This window comes from Sorex fumeus, unplaced genomic scaffold, assembly GCF_029834395.1.
Source record: "Sorex fumeus unplaced genomic scaffold, SorFum_2.1 ptg000094l, whole genome shotgun sequence".
Classification (NCBI taxonomy): domain Eukaryota; kingdom Metazoa; phylum Chordata; class Mammalia; order Eulipotyphla; family Soricidae; genus Sorex; species Sorex fumeus.
In genome coordinates this window covers 20,921,853-20,945,816 of record NW_026606151.1, presented here as the reverse complement: position 1 = coordinate 20,945,816, position 23,964 = coordinate 20,921,853, and the positions used below count along the sequence as shown (strand labels likewise).

The following is a 23,964-nucleotide window of genomic DNA, read 5'->3' as shown; positions in this document are numbered from 1 at the left end:
TGGAGTGAACAGATCCAGGACTGAGATGGACTCGCAAGGATGGGCTCAGACCCCATCCTCCACCTGGCTTGGCTTTGCCAGTCGGAGCCAGGTCTGCAGCTGCTGGACGATGGTCTGTGGAGGGGCGGAGAATTGAAATCAGGCAGCGAGTGATTAGGGGTGTGGCATGCAAATGAGGATGCAAATCACCCAGCGCTCGTCCTGCCTCACCTGGCGCCCCAGACGGAGGCTGGGGGAATCTGAGGATCTCTCAGGTGCCATGTCCAAGCAGTGGGAGCCATTAGGGATGAGAAGGGCTGACTCCGTGGCTCCTAAGTTCTGGGTTACACTTAGCACGTGCCAGGGGTCTGTGTCTCCTGGGAAGAAAGGAGGGACCCACCTGTGAGCAGGCGCAGTGCAGGCTTGAGTCGGTGCTGGTGTCGCCGTACTCACCGTTCACAAACAGCACCCGGCTGGCTCCGGGCGTCTGGCCACCGTAGAAGGCGTTAGTCCGGGCCACGGCCAGGGCTACGGAGGACAGGAAGAGCCCGAACACCTGCTCACAGAGCTCCAGGTGGGAGGGCAGTGCTGGGAGCTGGGAGAAGGGGCATCGCGGGCCCTCACAGGTGACATCTGCGGAGACAGGTACCGCTAAGTGTAGGGTCATGACAAATGCACCATCTTCTCGGTTTGCTGGCACCTGAATCGACCCTTCTCATTGCCTGCACCAATCCTTCTCGGGAGTTACTGCTTCTGAGCACCTGAGCCTGGGTTCAGTAACACTTTCAAGGCTTGAGACGGGGCGCGTGTGACACACCGTGAAGAGCAGTTCTGTCCAGGATTAAGTGTGTATATGGGAGTCTTGTGACCGCCACTTAGGACGTCAGCTTCTTGGTCCCTATTCCAGCCACACTCTGGAAGCTCAGCAGTCGGGAGAGTGTCCAGGGAACTGAGATCGCGGTGGGCACCTGTGCAATGGCTGGTCCAGGCATTGCAAAGAACAACTGCTTTGGGGTGAGGGCTGCCCCAGTTACTCACAGAAGCCAAACTCGGTACAGGTCTGATACAGCCACTGCCGGTCACCCACGCCTGACACTTGGGGTTTTGTGTCTCTCAGCTGTGCCACGGTCTCTGCTCGGGAATAGCTTAAGCATCTCTGGCCCAGGCTGTTCGTAATAACCTAGAGGACAATACAGTTACATACAAACATCCTCCCTTCAAGTCACGACCTGGAGGCATACACAGCCATACACACAAGCCAACAGTCAGAGTTCTGAGGTCCTGAGCTCTCCTGGGTGGCATTTTTTTTTTTAGATAACTGTAACCGATACTCTCTTGGACCTCAGTTTCCTCAACTGTAAACGGGGCGAGTCAGAGTGCCTCTCTCCTAGTTACTGTGAGTGCAATGAAGTCACATATGGCCCAGACAGCGCTGGACTGAAGGATTGCAACTGTGGATTTCGAAGCTGAGGGTTTCGGTCTTTAGGAGAACTCTGCCTCCGAGCTACACTACTCCCCATTCGTTCTAGAAGGAGTAAATGAGCCCTTGATATACAAGGAACTGTTATTGGTCCCAGAAAGAGGTCGGAACAAGCGACTCAAAAGAGACAATCGGGGTTGGGAGGGATACTGGGATCAGTGGTGGTGGAGAATGGGCACTGGTGGAGGGATGGGAACTCGATCATTGTATAACTGAAACCCAAGCACAAAAACTTGTAAGTCTACAACTGTACCTTATGGTGTTTCACTAATAAAACTTTTTTTAAAAATAAAAAAAAATAATAAACTAAAAAAAAAAAGACAATCATGTTAATCTCCAGCAACCTCATCCAGTGGGCGGGCTCCCTGCAGAGCGCGTTACCTGCCCTCCAGGGTTTCGCACCCCCTCCCCGCCCCCCGACGCCATTCCCATTTTACAGATAAAGGAAAGTGAGACTCGGGAAGGGTCCCCGCCTGCCCGGGTTCACACAGTGGAGGTCGATCCGGAATCTGGGGACTCACCTTCACAGCCCGACGAAGCCCTCCGTAGGGCGCGGAGCGGCTGCAGTTGCCCCCCTCGGGGAGGAGGAGTCCGCAGAGTTGCCGCACGCTCAGCGGCGCCCCCGCCTGCCCGTCGTACTGCACCGCGCCGCCCACCAGCACCTGCAGCGCCTCCAGCAGCTCCGCCTGGTCCTCGGCGCGACCCAGGTCCCCGCAGGCGCCCAGCTCGGTCCGCAGCGCCGCCAGAGCCGCCCCGCCCGCGCGCAGCCGCCGCTCCACCTCCTCGAAGGCAGCCGACACGGCCGTGCGACACTGCAGGGAGGGAGCGAGAGGTGGCGCTCGCCAAGCCTCGGGGCTGGGCTTTTGGGCCCACCAATCCCAAGCATCCGCTTTCTGGGTGGACGAAGCCAACTCTTACCCGGTACCGTCGAACCCGCCTCGGCTCTCGGCCCCGCCCCTCTGGACACGGGCCCCGCCTTCCCCGCTTCAAGGCCACGCCCCTTACAACCTTTTTGGAGCTCTTTTCTCTTCAAGGCCCCCATTGGAGCTCCACCCTTCTGAAGGCCCCGCCCATCGATGACGCCCCGCCCCCGTTGGAACTCTTCCCTTCTCAAGGCCGGGTCCATCCGTGACGCCCCGCCCCCGTTGGAGCGTCTTCCTTCTCAAGGCTCATCGACCCCGACGATGCTCCTCCCCTTACAGAGCCCCACCCATCTATGACTCGCCCCGCCCTATTGAAGCTGCTTCCATCTCAAGATCCCGCTTCTGGCTCGGTCCGCCCCATTGAAGCTCCGCCCTTCTCAAGGCTCCGCCCGTGACTCGCCACGCCCATTGGCACTCCTTTCTCTAGGCCCCGCCCATGACTCGCTCCGCCCTAGTGGAACGCCTCCCTTCTCAAAGCCCCGCCTATGACTCGCCACGCCCCATTGGAACTCCTCCTTTCTCTAGGCCCCGCCCATAACTCGCTCCGCCCATTGGAACTCCTCCCTTCTCAAGGCCCCGCCTACTACTACTCGCCCCGCCCCCATTGAAGCACCGCCCATCTCAAGCCCCGCCTATAGCTCGCCCCGCCCCATTGGAACTCCTCCCTACTCAGGGCCCCGCCCCATTGAAGCTCCTCCCTCCAAGACCCCGCCTCCCATTGAAGCTCCTCCCTCTCGAGACCCCACCCCGGCCCTTCCCAGGCCCGCCCTTGTTGAGGATCGACCTCTTCATGACTCCTCATTCCACCGTCTTCAAATCCGCCCTCTTTCCAAGGTCCTGATCTTAAGATCCCTCGACGTTGCAGGCTTCACCCTCTTTTCCCGGGTCCCCAGGGAACCTCTTCGCGAGCCTCTGCCTACTGGTGCCGGACTAGAGTCCACTTCCTACCTCGGGGGATCCGCCTATCTCGGTGTTCGCCAGGCTCCGGGACACCACCTGGAGTTGGGTCGTGGGCACAGGTCTCAGGGGCCTCCATGCTTCCCTCCTCCCCCTCTTCCCCGGGCCCCGCCGCCGTCATCGCTGCTGCCCTTACGTCGTTGTACTCGGAGAAATCCAGCACCGCCCGCACCGGGGCGGAAGAGGCAATCGAGGCGAAGACGAGGTTGGGGAACTGCAGGGGGAGATGCCGTCAGCCTGGGGGCGGCGCTGGGCCCGGGTACCCCCTAACCCCTCGCCTCTGTGTCACTCGTGGGATCTTAGACTCGCCCCGACCGTCTGTGCACCGGGATGTTGTGAGGACCGCCCTGGGGGGCCGGGGAATGGGGTGCGGGAGCCCGTCCCGCTGTCTGAGAGGCGCCCCCCGAGCCCGATCTCCTGCCCCTGCACCTTCAGCCGGGCCCAGGCCGCCAGGGAGCCGGCGTAGGAGCCGCCGAAGCAGATCCAGGGGCTGGAGGCCGAAACGTTGAGGAGGCGAGTGAGAGCGAGGCGGGCGGAGGCCACGTCTGCCAACCTGGGGGCGGAGGGACGGTGGGTCATCCCTGGAATCCTGCAGGCGACCCCACCATCCAGGCGCGCAGCAGACAGGCACGGGCACGGTTTGACCCCCAAGCCAGCGCTCTTTCCTCACGAGGACCCCCGCATCGACGCCGAAGGGACCCCCTCGGCGCCTGGATCTCCCCAAACCTTCCCTTCTGAGCTAGGTGGGGGAGGGAAACCAAGGCAGTTTCAGTGGGAACTTCACAAGCAGATGGCAGGGAGTGGGGGAAGGAGGCGCAAAGAGCAGCCGAGGAAGAGGAGGGGCCCCAGGCTGGGCGGACTGAAGTTCCTGGGGGAAGAGGAGATACATCAGAGAAAGAGTGTTGGGTTGTTTCCTCCTTCCCTGTTTCCTTCCCACCCCAAGATTTGCACTGTGTGCTAGCCCTGTGTGCAGAACCTCAGGAGCACTGGAGCCCGCTGAGAGTGAGAGTGTGAGACAGTGGAATGGGGGACCAGAGCCCATCAGACCCCATGACCACAGTGAAGATCAGACAGGTCAGAGATTGGGGGAGGGGGAGAGAGAGACAGAGACAGAGACAGAGAGCGAGGAGAGATCCAGAGACCCAGAAATGACCTAAAATATCACAAGGGGAGGAATCACAGGATCGCAGAGGGGCACTGTGGGCTGGGGGGGAGGCGAGGCGACGAGGCGGAGATGCTGGGGTGACACAGGTGACCCGCAGACAGGTCCCACCCTCACTCACGCATGGCGACTGGACAAGAATCGGAGCTGGGCCATTTCCAGGCCCCCAGCGGGTACGCTCAGGCCGTAAAACCTGTGTTCCAGGCCGATCACCAGGGCCCCCCAGGCTGGGGCCAGGGCTGCAGGATGCCCTGCGGAGAGCACAGGACGCGAGCGAGCAAGTGAGCCCGGGAGCCCGATTCCCGGTACCCAGACAGGCAGCTCCCCTGGCTGGTACCACCGGCGTCCTGGGGCTCTTTCTCCCCTCCCCCAACCCGCTCTCACCTCTCATCACTGATCCAGGCCCGAGGCTGCTCTCGCCCCCCAGATGCAGGAACACGGGGCCCCCCGGGCTGCTCCAGTGTTGGTTATTCACCCAGTAGCGCTGAGAGGGGATGGGAGGAAGATATGGATTTGAGGACCTCTTGATCTTTATTCTCTGCTGGTTCCAGTCTCTACCCTCTGCGTTGTTCTTTGCATCCTTCATAGTATGTGGGATTCACACTCTAGTGAAATTCATTCTAATTCATAGTATGTGGAATATAGTATATGCCTGGGGTTATTCCTCTATTTCTCTCCTCTTTGTCCCTCCTAGCTAGGCTTAGGATTTACTAAAGCAGATCTTTTTTTTTTTAATGGTCTTTCCTCTAGTTTTCAGGATGAAGGAGGGTGGCTAGCATGCCATAAATAGAAAGAAGATTTGTCCAATAAGAAACAAAGACAGATGATTTTAGGAGTAGCTGAAATGCCCTTGGAGACTGTGGACTGAGATAATGTGAAAAATGGTAGAGTTGTTCACTTCTTTTTTTTTTTCTTTTTTTCTTCTTTTTTGGGTCACATCCAGCGTTGCACAGGAGTTACTCCTGGTTCATGCACTCAGGAATTACTCCTGGCGGTGCTCAGGGGACCATATGGGATGCTGGGAATCGAACCTATGTCAGCTGCGTGCAAGGCAAACGCCCTACCTGCTGTGCTATTGCTCCAGCCCCTGTTCACTTCTTAATAGCTATTTTCTTCTTTTTTCTTTCCCTCTTATTGAGGCACTGTGATTTACAATCCTGTTCATGGTGGGTTCATGCATCTCTTATTTCTCCACCACAGCCACCACCAGAATCCCTCCCACAACCCGCCCCCCAGGCAAGCTCAGTTTTGTAGGCAAACTCTCTAGCTTAGATGTCTCTGGCCCTTTATTCTGATTGTGTTTCTTTATATCTCACATATGGGGAAGATTTTTGTTTTGTTTTGTTTTCCATGGAGGAGGTGACGGCTACACATATCACAATCACAATCACAACCATCCTGTTATTCATCGATTGCCTTGAGCAGGCCCCAGTAACGTCTCCTTAGTCCTAGCCCTGAGATTTTTTGAAAAGTGCCATATTCAAGGCTCTTTCAGGGTTAGGAGAATGAGACCCATCACTGTTACTGGTATTTGGCATATTGGGTACGCCACGGGGAGTTTGCCAGACTCTGCCGTGTGGGCAGGTTACATTCGGTAACCTGCCAGGTTGTCCAAAGTAGGAATGAGTTGATAAGATGTTTATAGTTTAAAGCTATAAATTGCTGAACTTTACAGAATTGTAAATGATGTTCAAAAACTCTGTTTTACAGATATGTAAATTAAAATGAATGATATAAATAATTCTATGTGGATACTTTTAAAAAAATATTTACTGGAAACAGATCGATTCTACAAGAACACAGTTTAGCAATAGTGAGGAGAGGAGAATTAAGAACAACGAGAGGAAAATCCGAATGGCTCATGCACCTATACAGGTGAACTTTATCCCCCAAAGGTCTCATTAGATTGTCTCAAGTGAGTCATACTAAAGGTGGATCTGAAGGACACTGGAAAGAGGAGAGATGGAGAGAGTGACAGAGTGAAGAAAAAGACCAGAGGACAGAGACTAGGGAACCAAAAAAAAAAAAAAACGAATATAGGAAAAATAAAGAAGACGAGGGGACGGAGAAGTATGATGAAGACACACTCAAGGGACACTCACCAGGGACATAGGATGAGTGAGGGACAGAGACAGGGACTGAATTGTGGTAAGAGGAGCAAACGCGACCTGAGGGCCAGGAAAGGGCGGCAAGGGGCAGGGTAACCCGGGCCCTCACCTGCAGGAAGGACCGGCCATCAGACGCGTTGAACGGGTCCAGGGGCTGCTCCAACCATCCCTCTTTGGGGAGCGCCCCAGGCCCAGGGCCCAGGCCCAGGCCCACGGCAGAGGTGACCTGGAACTGCTGAATGTGCTCTCCCAGGCGCCTTAGAAGGAAGGCTGGGGGACACCGCGGGGGGGGGGGGGGGGGGGGGCAGAAGTCAGGCCAGGTCCCCTTGGGGACCCTGCCAACCCCCCAGCCTCTCCTACCTGGAGCGGAGGAAGCCCAGGTGGACACCCAGAGGAGAAGGCCCAGCCACAATGCAGGCCCTGACGCCATGCTGTCCTGTGAGCTGTGTCACGGGGCCCTGTCCCCAGCTCACTGAGGACCTTTATCACAGCCCCAGGACCATGCACCGCATAGCAGCAGATGCAGGTCCATACACCGCATACCCGCATGCAGCCTTCCTGGAGCTCGGGTTTCTTTCCAGACGCCGCCACTCCTGTCAAGCGTCTGTGGGGGTCACTAACGCGGGGCAGAGACACCTGAGAAGCCTGCTGGAGTGGCACCTCAACAGCCACTTATTTTTCTTTCTGCCCCTGAACTGCTTCTTTCTTGGCACTGTGCTCTCTCTCCCTCCCGTAGGCGCTCGGTATCACGCTTCGGGCCTCAGTTTCCCTCTTTCAACCTCACACTCTCACGTTCTGTGCCGTATCTCCCTGTCCCCTTTCTGTGCTGGGGTTTCTTGCTGTCCTTTCTCTCCGCCTGTTGGTTCGTGTTCAAGTCCTCTTCGTTGCTCTGCTCCGCAGTCCTCCCCCTCCTTTTCAACCAACTCCTCCCTACTTGGGTTTCTCTGCTTCTCCAGCCCATCCGGCTTCCTAAGCTCTCCCTCTTCCTGTCCCCCGCAGACTCTCTTGCTCACCACCGGCCATGGTTGTCCTTACTCCGCAGCCTGGATGACTGTTCCCTTCACCTCAATCTGGCCTCCAGTCAGGCGTTATCTGTTCTGAAGGGGCTTCAGGATGACCACCCAGTAACCCTTTCCTGGTCCTTTCCTGATTTATTCTTTACTCTTCAGAGCACTTTAGCAATGCAAACTTGATGTGGTTACAATAGTCCATTAGCAGTTGCCCAACGAGAATGGAGGTATGGGCGGTCATCTCTCTCTGTGACTCAATGCGCTTTCCCACCAACGACAAAGAGAAGGAACAGGACGCACAGATCCCAAATCCAGCTCTTCCCACATCCAAAAGAACAAAAGCAACCGGTGTTGGCGCGGATGTGGTGAGAAAGGGACCCTCCTTCACTGCTGGTGGGAATGCCGACTGGTTCAGCCCTTTTGGATAACAGTATGGACGATTCTCAAAAAATTAGAAATTGAGCTCCCATTTGACCCAGCAATACCACTCCTGGGAATATATCCCAGAGAGGCAAAAAAGTATAGTCGAAGTGACATCTGCACTTGTTTGTTCATTGCAGCACTGTTTAGAATAGCCGGAATCTAGAAAAAACCCGAGTGCCTGAGAACAGATGACTGGTTAAAGAAACTTTGGTACATTTACACTGGAGTACCCCATTACAATGGAGTACTATGTAGCTGTTAGAAAAGATGAAGTCATGAAATTTACATACAAGTGGTACTACTTGGAAAGTATCATGCTAAGCGAAATGAGTTAGAAAGAGAGGGATAGACATAGAAAGATTGCATTCATCTGGGGAACATAAAGTAACAAAATAGGAGACTAACACCCAAGAGTGGCCGGGATTAGTACCAGGAGGTTTGCTCCATGGCTTGGAGGCCAGCCGCACATGCTAGGGGAAAAGGCAGCTCAGATAGAGAAGGGAGCACCAAATAAAGGGTGTTGGGAGGATCCTCCCAGGATGGGAGAAGCGTGCTGAAAGTAGACTATACACCAAACACGGTTGCCACTCAATGCCTCTTTTGCAAACCACAACACCCAATAAGAGAGAGAGAACAAAAGGAAATGCCCTGCCCCAGAGGCAGGGTGGGATGGGGGGGAAGAGGGGTGGGAGGGATACTGGGATCCGTGGTGGTGGGAAATGGGCACTGGTAGAGGGATGGGTATTTGATCATTGTATAACTGAAACCCAAGCACAAAAATCTGTAAGTCTACAACTGTACCTCATGGTGTTTCACTAATAGAAATTTTTTAAAAAATCCAGCTCTTCCTCACCTCTCGCCCTCCATCTTCTAAGCCACCATCCTCTTCCTCCCTCACTGTGGAATATCACAGAAACCTCTCCCTACATCTGCCATGTGATCCAGTCTCCGTTCAGTCTCCACCCCATAAGTTCACTCATTTCACTCCTTGTTTTAAAACTTTCTTACTTTGTGCAAAGTAAAAAATCTAAAGTTTCAGTCTAACGAAAATCGAAAGTTTTGGTCAAGTGAAAAAATCGAAAGAAATGATCTTCGAAGTTCCCCATGTTCGATTCCTCTTTGAGGTCATGGTTTGATTTCCTACCTCTCCCCAGGACTCACTGCTACACACACACACACTGGCTTCCTTTAGACTCCATCGTGGGACCATCCATTCCTTCACATTCCAAAATAATAAGTATTGACCACACAGATCGTTCAGTCTTCACTCTCACAGGGGTGCTTCTCCTCCAAACACTTGCAAATCTTGTTTTCTCATACTATAGTTTCCTTTCTCACCTTACCAGGTGGATGTTATTGTACCACGATCATAAAATAACACAATTTCTGTCCCTGCCCTCTGCCGTCACAGCTGGATAGAGATTATTTGTCAGTACAGTTCTTACCAAAAGTTCCCAGGATCAAAGTTTACGAGAGGCAGTTTTTTTTTTTCTGTTGTGTTTACTGCTTCATCTGTAATATCTAAACTATTTGAAAGTGAGTTTGGGGACCTGAGTGATAGTACAGGAGGTAGGGGACTTGCCAGGCATTTTCTCAAATCGGACCAAGGTTCATCAGTTCCAAATTCCAACCCAGGGACAGGTGGAAAGGACAGGGTCTGAAAAAGGAAGCTTCTCCTAAATGTTTATTATAAGTGTTTTCTATAGTTGGGTTTGAGGACTTAATTTTTCACTGAAGATGAGAAGTTCTTTTTTCTGTCACACGTAGTTTTGGTTTTATCTTTTTCCTTTCCGCCAGTGCAGAAAGAGAGATTTAAAAAAAAAATGGTGAAGCTTAAAGAAGCAATGTTAGTTGTTTGTAAAGTTAAATAAATAAATTTTAAAAAAGATACCTTTGAAGAGGAGAAAGAATAAAATTTATGTTTTTTTGTTTTTGTTTTGGATACAGAAACGTCCACAAACTTCACTCTCATTAGGTAAAACCTACTTCTCAAGTGGGGCCGGTTAGCTCAGTTGGTTAGAGCGTGGTGCTAATAACGCCAAGGTCGCGGGTTCGATCCCCGTACGGGCCACTCCTTTTTATGGTCCTTTCATTTATAACTATCAAAAAAACAGAAAAAGATCTTTTAAACCATTTCTAAACCCATTTTTAACACCACTCATGAAAAATATTAAAATCATTATCTCTTATTGATAAACTAAGCAAAATTAAGCATTATGCACATCTTCCCTTTCAATTTAAAAAAAATTAGCAGTCAACATCCAGAAGAATTTCTTTTTCTTTTTTTTTAATGAATCACCATGAGATACAGTTACAGACTTACAAACTTTCGTACTTATATTTCAGTCATATAGTGATGGAGTACCCATCCCTCCACCAGTGCCCATTCTCCACCACCAATGTTCCCAGTATCCCTCCCACCATCCCCCCCAGCCCCACCCACCCCCTTGCCTCTGTGGCAGGTGCATTCCCTTTTACACTGTCTCTCCTTTAGGACGTTGTGGTTTGCAATGCAGGTATTAAGTGGCCATCATGTTCCGTCTTTAGTCTACTTTCAGCACACATCTCCCATCCCAAGTGGGCCCTCCAAACATCCTTTACTTAGTGGTCCCTTCTCTATCTCAGCTGCCTTTTTCCCCAGCATGTGAGGCCGGCTTCCAAGCTGTGGAGCAATCCTCCTGGACCTTATCTTTACTATCCTTGAGTGTTAGTTTTCCATTCTGTTACTGTATATTCCGCAAATGAGTGCAGTCCTTCTATGTCTGTCCCTCTCTTTCTGACTCATTTCTCTTAGCATGATACTCTCCATGTTGATCCACTAATATGCAAATTTCATTACTTCATCTTTTCTAACAGTTGCATAGTATTCCATTGTGTAGATGTACCAAAGTTTCTTTAACCAGTCATCTGTTCTCGGGCACTCGGGTTTTTTCCAGATCCTGGCTATTGTAAACAGTGCTGCAGTGAACATACATGTGCAGGTGTCATTTCTACTGTACCTTTTTGCATCTCCGGGATATATTCCCAGAAGTGGTATTGCTGGGTCAAATGGGAGCTCAATAAAGAACTTTTTCCCACAAGGGTAGACTGCCTTCTTGTGGATCTTCCTGCTGAGAAAGTTCTGAACCCAAGGTAGGCATTCAGTAGATGTTGGTGAAGTCCCTATTTGCTGTCTTGTCATCAGAGTGTTTACAAATGTTGAGATTTTGTTTGCCAAACCTGATGATGGCTTCCATAGAAAGACCCTGAAGTCAAAACAATATGGTTTAAAAACAGAAGAGTTTCAGATATGAAAAGTAATAACAAATATAATTCTAGTTTACCCTCAACCGCCATCTCCAAACCCCCCACCACCCCCTCCCGCCTCCCACCTCCCCAGTAACTCTACATGGTCCAGAGGTAGTTTCTTAAAGCATGTCTAAAATGAAATTCCCTGCTCCTCCCTAAGGATTCCGCTACACGCAGTCTTCCTCATTATAGTTAGTGTCTCCATCCGTTTTAGATTTTCAGCAACAAGAGAAAACACGAACACCCTCGGTCATCTTGATTCTGATTTCACTCACTCCCCCCCCCCCCCCCCACCACCACCATTTTCTCAAGGATCCCTCGGATGTGTCCTTAAACTATATGTGGAATGTGCCTATTTTTGCTCCTTTGACTGCGACCGTCCAGTTCGTGAGTTCATGTTTGAAGTGATTTCTTCTAGGCATCATGGTGAAAGAAACATAAATTTCTTTGCTTCCATCTCTCTTTCCTCCCAAAAATGTTCCTTATAGATCTGGCACAGGATCCCTTTTTAAAAACAAAAGATTTTCTTTTCTTTTTTTTAAGCATCCTTTTAAAAAGGAAGTAATATAAAGTCTGAAAGGCATGAATGGAAGCATTCAGAAGAGTATCTGAGTACAAGAATTCCAGTTCACATCCGGCCCGCCCAGCCCATGCAGAGCCCACGTGCAGGGAAGGGAAATTCCAAGGCTCAGTTTTGCACTTGTGACAAAATTCTTCTAGTTTAAACTGCTTAGATGTAGAGAGGGGTGAAAACGACAGTTTTTGTTGTTTTGGGGCCACACCGGGTGTCCTGGCTCCCCACGTAGGCACTCCTGGCAATGTTCGGGGGCGAAATAAAATTATCCCAGCTGTTTCCGCCCGGTTTCGAACCGGGGACCTTTCGCGTGTTAGGCGAACGTGATAACCACTACACTACGGAAACCCTTGCTTGGTGTCCTCGGTGCCTTTCTGGATGGGTAAAATCCACGGCTCAGTGGAGCTTTAATCATTGGAATGTATTTGAATTTTGTTTGTGTACCCTAACCGCTTTGTCCTAAATTGCTCTTCTTGACCAAAAGGCAGAAGTGATCTGCCTCCTTTTGCGTTCTAAGTCTGGGTTCCTGGGAAGGGATTCAATTACAAAAAAAATTGCTCGCCTCCAAGTTGCAGTGAGAAACGGATTCCGTTTAGTGGCAGCTAAAAGAGGCAATTGTCAAGAGTCACAGTAGACTAATATAAGGCCATGCACACACCCCTCTTTGACAGCTCCTTCTCGCATCCCCGACTTAACTCCTCACAGTTCACCTCTCACCCGACGACTGACCGGGCCTAGATTCCGGTTCTCCTCAGTCTATAAAGGCAGGTTGGGGGGCAAGAGGGAAACTGTGAACATTGGTGGAGGCAAGTAGACATTGGTGAAGTATTGGTGCGTTGTAGTATGAAACTCAATCATGTTTGCAACTCGGTCATTCACAGTGGTTCAATTTTAAAGTTTTTCAAATGTGTGGGCGTCACAATCAAGTGTGAATGCACCCCTTGATCAGCCCAACCACAGTATCTTATTGTGACTCAATAGTATTTGAGATCAAAGTTCTTAGCCGTTACCGGGATGGCCGAGTGGTTAAGGCGTTGGACTTAAGATCCAATGGACATATGTCCGCGTGGGTTCGAACCCCACTCCCGGTAGTTGAAGCGTACAGCTTGTTTTTAACTGAAAATAACTTGTGACACAGAGGCAAGTGTTGGATACTTTACTATTTCAAGCAGAAGCTGATGGATTTACATAATTTACAAATAGTGTTACTCTCCTGTTGGGATTAAAAGCTACTATTGGTTCACGTATTGAGGTAGTTATAAGCTTTGTTTTTCCGACCTGTCTTTGAAATAAATGAATATTTTACATTTTTTAATTTTAAGTCTTCATTATTTAATTTTAATTCTTTAATTTTAACTCTTTAACTCTTCATAATAATATCACTATTGCCTTGTTTATCTGTATTTTATAAGACAATCTCTAGTGCTTTCCCTAAGGTTTCCTCTATACCTTTAATCAAATTCTATTTTCAAATGAAATTATGCTGCTTCTTGCATAATGCGAGAAGTTTCGGCAGTATACTCCTATCTGTCGTGTTATTTAAGAGTTTTGCCTCCGAGTGAAAATAACTATAACCACATGTCACTACTACTTTGCTTTAGGCAATTATACTTGAAGTAAAAATTGCTTTATGCGATAGTATCAATTATTTTTGCAGTGATTATAATTGGGAGAACACATTATTTACGCCATCACCATTTCTATGGCTATTTCTTTCTTAGCATCTTCTTGATTCATTTCTTCTTTCTGCAAGAGAATTTATCATCTTTCGTCTTCATAAAATGTATATATGCATAAAAATATATGCACATATATATGTACACACATGCATATGTATGACACCACCACCAACAGACAGACACACACACAGTTTTCCAAAAAGTTATGTATGTCCCATCCCTGCCCTTCCTTAGAACGTCTAGTTTTCCATCTCCAACACCTACTTAACCCTCACACTGCTTATTTGTTGAATTTATTAACCATTTTCCCAATTTCCCTCAAATTGAAACTCGTCCATGAATCTTTTCTGAGTTATCCTCCTGATATTTTTCTTTAAAAGAATGTAATTATTATAGTTTAAGTCCTGAGAGACTTTCAAAAAATTAAATTATTACTATTATTATTTTACTTTTTAAAACTCATTTTTGATGTCAATATAAAAATAGATAAATAATGTATTTAAAAAACATGAAGACAATGCAGGGAGAGAAAATTATATCCTGTTGCTTTTGAAATGACATATCAAATCCATCTCTATATAAATCAGGACAAAGTGAATAATATTATAGCAGCGAAATCTTTGCTCACTTAACTTATCACTGATCTGTTCACATGATTATATACAAAAAGTGTCAACAAAATGTCTACTTAGCAAGCTTAGCAATTTAGGAAGAATGAATTAGCTTCAATCTTTTGAAAATAATTTTTTAAATAATATTCAATGTAATTATTTGAGAAAAAGAAAAGAAAGCACCAGGGTAGAATTAAAATGGTCACCAATCGTAAGTATTTCTGTACTCAATGGCTAGCATGCACAAAATTATCAAGTACAAATAAGTGATTCAATAAGTTCTGGGACTCAAAGATCAATATAGTAAATTTTTCAACTATCCTAATAGGGTTGCTATGTTTAATTTTTTGCATATACTCTTCATGTATATTCTAACATATTTATATTTTAAGAGTTTGTTTATGCTCATATACTTATGCACGCCTATTTGTCACATTTACACACATATATATCTACATGTGTCCACGGAAAATAATTCTTTTAGCTTATATGAGAAAGAAATGTTTATGAGAAATATTTAGCTAAACTGTACTTGCATTCTTTCCTTATTATGGCCAAATAATATTTTCTACTTGATTTTCTTAAAAGTTGCTCTTCCCAAAGATATCTTTTGGCCAACTCCCTCTTTAAGTATCTGTAGAAAAAAATAGTTTTTATTCTTTTATTTATTTATTTTTATCACTGTATCACTGTCATCCTGATGTTCATCGATTTCCTCGAGCAGGCACCAGTAACGTCTCCTTCGTCCTAGCCCTGAGATTTTAGAAAGTGCCACATTCGAGGCTCTTTCAGGGTCAGGAGAATGAGACCCATCATTGTTACTGGTTTTTGGCATATTGAATATGCCACGGGGAGTTTGCCAGACTCTTTTATAATTATTTTATTTTAAATATATTCCTGAGTTGAATTTCCCATGATCACAATGCTATATTGCACTGTACTTATACTCTGCCACACATTATATATGAATCTAATATGAACATCTTTGGCCCAACATTACTAGATAATAGGTCCTGGGATATAAATAAAATATATATATTTGACAAATATCTATTTAGGACATGCTTCAAAATACATGAATTTACCTATTTTTTTTTTTTTTTATTGAATCACAGTGAGGTAAATCACCACAAAGCTGTTCATGACTGGGTCTCAGTCATACAATGTTCCAATATCAAAAAAAAGAGTTTTTAAAAGGGCATTTTCAAAGAGAGATTCTTTGCGCATCTACTTACACTTAAGGAATTACCCAGATGGTGCTTTGTGGAAGCATTAGACCAAAGAGCAGGGGCAAAGGTATTACTTTCTGTAGGGCCTTATAAATTCTTTCTTTTCTCAATTTAGAAAGTTCACCCAAGAATGTATTTTGCTAAAAGAAAATGGGACAAAAGTCAAGAGAGCTAGGAGTCAAACTTGGAGTCTCTGATCTGATCCAGTGCTTTCCTTTGGAGTCTCTGATCTGATGCAGTGCTTTCCTAACTTCTCAATGACCATAAATTGTCACTGTTCATTCTGACATTGAGAAAACAGTTGACTTCCTATGTTCTGGTACAGAGAATTGAATCAAAAAGACCTGCAGATTCTGGTAAAGCTAAGGGTTAATTTATTGAAATTAATGACTCATTAAATAAGTTAGAATTCCTTACAGCTCCCATAAATGAAATTCCTTTAAGATATTTATAATAGAGCTTTCTATTTCTGGGGGGCTGGAGAGATAGTTCAGTATAGTCCAACAGGTAATGTGTTGCTCTTGGCCCACCAGGTTTGATTTCTGCCAGCCATATAGATCCCTGAACAACGCTAGAACTGATCTCTGAGCTCAGAGTCAGTAATAAGACCTATGCACAGTCAGGGGTAGTCAAACAAATAAATAAATAAATAAATAAATAAATAAATAAAAGTTCTGTTTGGGAGCATCATACATGCGATAGAATTACTCACTCATTTCCCTCCATCTGCGTATATTCTTATTTCTATTGTTTTTACTAAACTACAAGCATGTAATGTAAATGCTTCATTAATTTATGCAGTTCATTCATCAGTGTCATTTGCCTGATTTACTTTTTAATGCTGTATGATCAATACTTAGTGGTTCATGTCATTTTTAATTTTGGCATCAGGAAAAAGAGTGGATTAAAGGGCCTGCCTGAGGTATTAGAGCATATGTTCGCCACCTCACCCTCCATCGGACCATCTCTAACTATAGAGGAAACAAATCAGTTTTTACTTTCAGGAATAAGGTCTGAATTTTCAGAGCAGAACATTCGGAAGCGCTCACCCTTCCAAATTAGACCAGATGAAGGCAAGAATTCAATAAAATTAAATATTTTAAGAGCCAAATTCACCTAAGAATCTAGGAGTGCAGCGAAATGACGAAATTACTAAATTAAAGAATATCACTCATCATTACATAAACTGGCTATGTTTAAGGGATCGACTTAGGCGCAGCAGGCGAGTGGAAAGAGAAAAGTGAGATACATGAGAATCTCCCCTCCGAGAGGGATGCACAACGGTCTGGTCCGAGGGCGGTCAGGGTGCAAGAAAACCTGGATCCAGATGCCTCTTTTCAAGTAGATTCATTGCCTTTTGTGTACGTCCTCTACCTCAATTTCCTCATTCTCCCACAAAGCCTTGAGAGAGAGCTTGATGAGTCCAGATCTTTGCAGTTCCCGCCGACTCGAGGAACTGTATTACAAATGTAATGTTGCTGTTTGCCATTGGCATCTGTCGCTCCTTGCAGCTGAAAGCAAATCTTGCTGCAATGCTAGTGTCAGTTCTGGCGGCTCAGCTCCAGGCTTCGAGCTGCCTGCGGATCACCCGAGAGGGCAGCTTAGATTCAGAGATGCTGGGCCAGCAAGAGGTCAACGCAGTGAGGGGTGCAAATTCCGGGGAGCAGCGAATCCTGCCCAGGGGCAGGGCCAACGGAGGGCCAACGGGGAGCTCAGGGTGGAAATTTTGCCTTCATTTACGTATATTTTTATTTCTGTTCTGGTAGAATAAGAAGAAAGACGGATTACCTCCAGGTGTGTGATTTAGAAAAATGCTAGCATCCGCTGTGAGCAGGATTTGAACCTGCGCGGGGAGTCCCCATTGGATTTCGAGTCCAACGCCTTAACCACTCGGCCATCACAGCTCGGTACTTGCCTATTGGCTGCTATCTGAAGAGCTATATACATATATGGTCCAGCCGCTGTACTTCTTCCTATTGATGTTGTCTCTTTTAGTTTACTTGGTAAATTTAGAGCGAGCAAACAGCAAAAGGAGGTCACTTCCCAAGGCGTCTCATCAGATATCTCCACGTGGCCACTGCTTGGCCTCTTTAACTGGACCTGTTCTCTCTAGCCCCCCACTAACATCATAGTCTTTATAAACATCATTATTCCTGCATTAATTATAAGAATCCTTCTATCTTCAGTGTTTTCTGCAATTTTCATGGATTGCCTAGTGAGCTGTATAAAATGGGCCTGAGATTCTATTCATCATGTTCTCCAGAGATAAATGCGCTCTACTTTGTCTCCACCGAGGACAGTGTGGCAGAATTCATCAACATTTCCCAAGCCTTTGTCTCTTGATATAGCATCGCTACAAATGCCGGGGATCTACTGGCAGTTGGGAGATTGTATTATGCTCAAGTTTATACTTGCAAGAGTAAAACTAGAAACCTAAGAGTTCAGAATCATTTTATTAGATAAACTTATGGCATAACTGCTCAGTGGAATACGGTGCACTTTTAAGAGAAAGAAGACCACTAAGTGCCTACACATAAGTAAAACCTGGTGTGTTCTTAGGAGATTATCTTCAAGTGGAAGGTCAGGCTGTTCTGGAACGGTCTTAAAACAATAACTGTCTTCCATCTAATCTCTAGCAGTCAAGAACTAAAGACCAAGGATCAAGCCAAGGGAATTTTTCAGGTCCCTTAGCGTGATATTCTCTGATGTTAATTCACAAATCCATAGAAGGGGATCCAGGTCCCATTGCTTCCTCAGTAATGAAGAGTCAGATGCAGTGACTCATCCTGTTTTAAGCAGCTGAACCCTTAGAGTTTCACAGGGTGGTAAGAATTACTTTTTGTGAGATTATTTCTCACCTTCTCACAAACAAATGCCTTAACAATATTCTAGAGTAGGTGTTATTATCTTCCTGTCAAAACTATCTCTACAGGGTACAGGGTACAACTTTAAGTTCCAATGGTAAGGTATAAAGTCTCTTTAGACTAATTTAAAGACTTGATCTGCCTCTGAGATAGAACATATTAGGTACACAGCTGATTTGGCTAAACAAGAGCAAATTCACAGTTTCCAATGATTAAGCAGGGTATTCGATATGCCAGACACAGTAACAACAAAGTCTCCAATGGAGACGTTACTGGGCCTGCTCGAGCAAATCGACGATCAACGGGAGGGCCTTTACCTTTACCTTACCTTTAAGCAGGGTGAATGCAAATTGGTGCCTGAGACTTGTATGAATATTCTCCAGTAATAAAATGACACCCGAAAGAGCAGATTTATCTGATCCCTTTAAACCACATCTCCCTCCACAGTTCATTTGTACACAATTCGTTTACCCTCTGTTGCTGAATCAGTGAATTGAACAGAGATAGAATGTGAACCATTTCTCCTGCAAATTGAAAGGACTTGTAAGTTCTTGGTGCTCTAACCTCTGTAGTCTGCCCAGAATAGAGTATTAGTTTTGATTTATTATTGCTTTAGAGGAATTTCAATGCTCCCACTTGGCTTTGTATATCCTAATTATCTTTATTCCATTCATCGCAGGAACAAGAGAGATGCTTGTCTAGATTTGGAGAAATCACCACAAGGTAGGCTCAGGGACCCCACGATGCCTATAGTAAAATGGACCAGGGGCCAAACTTCATTGATTGTTCGTCCTTCATTGTCTGGTAGACAGTGTTTTGTATCTCTGGGAATGAATGCCAGGTCCTAGTCATTGACTAATCCCTCAAAAGTTTAATTATTTTCCTCATTTTCCCGACTGCACTATTACTTAGGTATATGGACTTCCAGGAAGGCTAGGAAGAATAATAATATAAATTTGGGGGGATATAGGGGAGTCAATGTGCCTTTGTTCTTTCTGGACTAGGCTTTTCTCTACACTGACTTGATTCTAGAAAATTCTTCTGTCTCACAGATCACGTCCTAGATAAAAATTTCCTTAGGGTGTGCTTCTGGTAAGGGATTCATTGTGACTTGCAGACAGACTCCGTCTCAGTGTCCCCTCCTGTGACTTTTTGTCTGTGCACTGTGGAGGAGGAGAGCATTCTGGTGTTCCTCTCTTGCTATAAGGACTTTAATCCATGTGACTTACCCAATTTATTAACTCCCCACAGGTCTTCCTGGCTTGTCACCAAGTTGAGGCTTAAGACTTCGACGTATCCATCCTGAGGTATCACAGTACATTCTCTTATAACACCCTTCTGTTCACAGGGAATGTGCCAGGGTTGGACCCGATCAAGGTGGAGACACTGTGTTTGGGAAACCCAGCTCAGAGCCCACAGATTGCACCGTAATTCCGGTCTATAAGGAAGAGCCATTACAGAATCACCAAGCTCTGAATCCGTGTATTTATCATGGAATTAAAAATTAACAAATGGCAATTCGTCCCAGTTAATCTCAATCCCAATTAGTCCCCCTTGAGTTTACACATCAAATCAGGTATCTCTGTTGAGTAACACCTTATCAGTGCATTTAGTCTGATACCGTTTTATATTCCTTTCACCTTGATCCTTTACTCTTTAGATCCATTCCCAGGTTTCAGTTTTCCAGGTTTCCATCCAATTGGCAAGATTGAGCAGTTCTTTGGTTGTGTATCAGACCTACTTCTGGGTTACACTTTGTATTTGACCATCTGAAGTATCAAAAAAAGGGGCAGAAGTAGTGAGAGTGATACATCTCAGAGAATCTTACAAGACAACCACCTCAGGAAGGCCACAAGAAATTCCTCGTGCAGGGCATGCTAACCTCAATCTGTATCTACACAGGTACTAGGGATTATAGTCCGGAAGTGTAGAGTAATTATAATATCCCTGAAATGTGCTTGAGATTGTTTTCACCTTTTTAGTTTATTTCATTCCAGAAAATAAAGATCTTCAGGAATCTCTATTTTTAGCAAGATTCCTGACTAAAATACAAACCCTGATGTTAGTGAATTATTATGCAGATTCTTCTCTTCCTTTGTCTCTATCCTATTCCTAACCTTTACCCAAGATAAGAATTTATGTTTTTCCTAAGTCAGTTTTCTTCTTAGCAATCACTTTGGAAAGACTTTGTTTGTTCTTGGTCTTATCAAGAGCAATTGGATTGCTTGCACTTTATTGCCAAATATTGCCAATTTGGCATTTATTCCTCAGACCAAAACAAAAAAAAAACTTTAATAGAGTGTTTTTGTTCAACTCTGATTAAAAAAAAATAAGCATGGTATCCAGAAGTGAAATGACTTAGAATCTGGTCTTGATTCTTGTGTGAGTGAATTTGAGCAGTAAACCAAGAGAAAAAAGTTATCCTGACTATAGCAGGAAGGCTTATAAAAAATTGTTATAATTTGTGAGGAAGTCTTTGAGTTCCTGTCAAGCAAAGAAAGACTATTTTATTTGCCTTTTTGTGCATTTATTGTATTTTTAAACTTTATTTAAACACCCTGATGTACAAAGTTGTTCATAACATAGCTGTTTCAGGCATTCAATGTTCTGACACTGATCCCACTATCAGTGAGACCTTCTCTCCACCATTGTCCCCAGTTTCTCATTTATTCCCAAGCCTAGGCAGGCACAGAATAGTTTAGTTTTTATTGCTTGTTACAACACACACTAAAAAATGACTCTTATATTAATAATTCCCTTTGTTGTGAGGATTGTTGCTTGGATGTATGGGATGGCATATGCATGCTGGCACTCTGAGGTCACTACATAGGTGTGGGCTCTCTGAGGTTGCACACGCATGCTGACTCTCTGAGGCTGTGCATTTGTTTTTGGTGTCAAAGATGGTGGTTGTGTGTGGGAAGCTGGCCCTTTAACTTACCAAGAGCCTACGTCGTGCTTGTGCTATGTATGGTTATCTTGGCCTTTGTGACCCTGAACAAGCGGGTCCTGACTTGCGTAAATCTGGTACTGCATCTGCTCTGACCACAGCCTATGCATATCCTGAGCTATGTATGGTTATCTAAAAGAAAACATTTGTCACAGCTAGCCCAAGAATAAGAAGTGACTGACACTGACTAACCAAGCATATGAAACATATAGTCTTTGTAACTCTCCTAACCATATATGATATGACCTAGTGATGTAATTGCCTTCTGTGATGTAAGCATAGTTTCCTGCTCGCAAAGTATATAATACCCCTGCTGCCCTGAATAAAGTCCTGTCCTGTCCTGTCTGCTGTCCTATCTGCTCTGTCCTGTCCCTTTTTCTCTCTGCTTCTAAACTGCATTATGTCTCTTCTGTCTTGTGTTCATTCGGTCAGTCCCTCCCTGCACCTATGGACCATAGGGCCACTTCCGTGGGCCGGAGAGTGGTCTGGCGGAGGCCCCCCGCAGTTGTCTGCAGAGGCAGAGACAAATGAAGTTATGGAGAAAGTGCTGGTGGCTTGCTACCATCTCCTGAGCTCAGGTAACCTAATTCCAGTTCCCAGGGTTATTTTCTGTCATCCAATGATAAGTGTCAGAGGGAATGGCAGGGACAGAGAAATGGGTGAAGGATGACAACATGGGAAGGTTTTGTACTCCAATCCTCCAGGCGAGCTAATCATTTCACAGAACATATAAGTTAAATCATTATGCTGTGCCTCTTACATCTATATAGGTATAGGTGTCAGGTATACTCATGTCCTACATTGGAAAAAAAATAAGGAAAAAATCATTAATTCACACCCATACAATACATTCTCCAGGATGCTACTCAGGCTTTCCAAGCTTGGAGTCTGTGCAAGAATTGGGGTCACAACTCAGTTGATAATCCAGACCACGCTGGTTTACTGATGGCAGTGGCCTAGTTAATGAAGGAACTCAAAAAGCTGCATATACTGTTGTTAGTCTTACCAGGACACTGGAAACTGAAGTCTTACCAGGGGATCTTCAGCGAGAAGAGAGGAGTATTTACTCTCATCCAGTTGGCGAAGGACTTAGGGTAAATATCTATGCTGATTCTAAATATGCTTTCTTAGTCTTAGATGCTCATGCTGCAATAAGCAAGAAAAGGGTAGAGCTAACAGGTAAAGAGAATTCAATAAAGTATGGAGAAGAAATCTTCAAGCTATTGGAACCAGCACAGGCCCCAAAGAAATAGTAGATATGCACTGCAGTGGTCATCAAAAAGGGGATACTGAGTTAGCCCAGGGAAATAGTCAAGGGCATTCTATGGCTAGACAGACTGCCCTTAATTGTCCAATTATAGGATTTATAATACTCCTAAGGAGAGGAATGATGGGCATTGAAACAAGGTTTTCAAAAAGAAAATAACTGATAGTCTATTAACCAAGTTTCTCCTCCACGGCCTAATATCAAAAACAAAAAAAAACGAAAAATACTCTATTTGAGTTACTTTTCAGACTGACAACTCTAAAACCTAGTAAACTATTGTCTGGGGCCCACTGATAGACTAACTTATCAGAATTGGTACCCTGAGTCAAACTTTTATTTGGTAGTCAGTTGTTTATTACTCAGAACCGGGAAAGAGGAAAGAAATGCATCCCAGCGATCCACAAGCCCTGGAAGAACCGTTAGTATAACTCTGGGGCCTACGGGCACAGTTTCTTCAATTACCCTTGGGTGGGGCTGGCTTGGCCAGCGGCAGTTTCCGTAGTGTAGTGGTTATCACGTTCGCCTCACACGCGAAAGGTCCCCGGTTCGAAACCGGGCGGAAACAACGCTGAGCTCGTAGTTTTTTTCTGTCCCCACTGAAAAATCCTTCCGAAAAATCTGACCTGCTTTTATTTACAAATAACTAAAGCCAAACTAAAGCCACAAACGGTTGCCCTCGCCCTGGATTTAAAATCCGGAGTCACACGAGAGTCCGTGATGCGGCGTGGCTAGGCTGGACCGTGTCCTCCCCCTCGTGACCTCTGCGGGTTCCCCGAAATCTAAAGACCCCCCCCGCGAGAAAAGTAACCGAGGAAATAGAGGCCGGCCCTCCCCGGGTCCCCAGTTCCACGAACCACGTTGGTTTCATTTGAAGTCTCGATGGCCAGCAAGGGGTTAAAGATCCCCCCCACACCCCCCTCGCGGCCGCACAGTTTATTCCTCGAGGAATGAGCACGCGCCTCCCCGCAGCGTCGCGGCGCGAGTGGGAACGGCCAGTGCGGGGGCAGCAGTCGGGGAAGGGACTCTCGGGCGCCACCACGCGCCCGGTGGCGGGACTGCGGCGCCAAGTCCGACACTTCCTCATTCCCCAAGGCCAAGTTCCAGGTCGCGGGCCCACCGCGAGGTCCGGGCGGCGGGAGGGTCTCAGGTTCCGGGGTCCCCCAGGCCCCGATCAGCGGAGCTGCCCTGAGTTATTTCCGAGAAGCCGCGTCCCGCCTACGGAGCCGCGTTCCTCGGGGGGCTGCGCGGCGGCGGCGGCTCGGCCCGCGACGGTCACGGGCTCGGGACCTCCTCGTCTGTCCCGAGCACTCTCCGGGCAGCTGCAGTGAAACCCCGCGCCGGGACTTCTGCAAGTTTTGTTTGATCGGTTTGGGAAAAGCCGTTTTTTTTTTCAGGCAGAAGAGCAGCCCGCTTAGAGCGGCAGCAGAATTTCCCTTTGACGAAACTGAAGAACTAGAACTTTC

At 46.5% G+C, this 23,964-nt stretch overlaps 2 protein-coding genes and 5 non-coding genes across 7 annotated transcripts in view; 3 read left to right on the top strand and 4 right to left on the bottom strand.

Moving 5' to 3' along the window:
* The window catches only part of LOC130040153 (uncharacterized), a 249,284-nt gene that overhangs the window by 191,428 nt on the left and 33,892 nt on the right, over window positions 1-23,964 (bottom strand). Inside the window, exon 3 of the mRNA XM_056132168.1 lies at window positions 20,170-20,181. Coding sequence (XP_055988143.1) covers window positions 20,170-20,181 — 12 coding nt within the window. The remainder of the gene's footprint in view (window positions 1-20,169; window positions 20,182-23,964) is intronic.
* PRSS16 (serine protease 16) lies at window positions 46-7,632 on the bottom strand. The gene is made up of 12 exons (XM_056132118.1): window positions 7,623-7,632; window positions 6,719-6,879; window positions 4,886-4,985; window positions 4,623-4,752; window positions 3,769-3,892; window positions 3,476-3,553; window positions 3,331-3,378; window positions 1,981-2,271; window positions 1,018-1,159; window positions 433-612; window positions 211-356; window positions 46-114 (listed from the first exon to the last, which is right to left on the bottom strand). Exons 1-12 carry the CDS (start codon window positions 7,630-7,632, stop codon window positions 46-48), a joined length of 1,479 nt encoding a protein of 492 aa, XP_055988093.1.
* TRNAI-AAU (transfer RNA isoleucine (anticodon AAU)) lies at window positions 10,040-10,113 on the top strand. The gene has a single exon. It is a non-coding gene; the product is annotated as a tRNA-Ile (tRNA).
* Window positions 12,180-12,252, bottom strand: TRNAV-AAC (transfer RNA valine (anticodon AAC)). Its single transcript has one exon. It is a non-coding gene; the product is annotated as a tRNA-Val (tRNA).
* On the top strand, window positions 12,913-12,995 carry TRNAL-UAA (transfer RNA leucine (anticodon UAA)). The gene has a single exon. It is a non-coding gene; the product is annotated as a tRNA-Leu (tRNA).
* TRNAS-CGA (transfer RNA serine (anticodon CGA)) lies at window positions 17,246-17,327 on the bottom strand. Its single transcript has one exon. It is a non-coding gene; the product is annotated as a tRNA-Ser (tRNA).
* TRNAV-CAC (transfer RNA valine (anticodon CAC)) lies at window positions 22,994-23,066 on the top strand. Its single transcript has one exon. It is a non-coding gene; the product is annotated as a tRNA-Val (tRNA).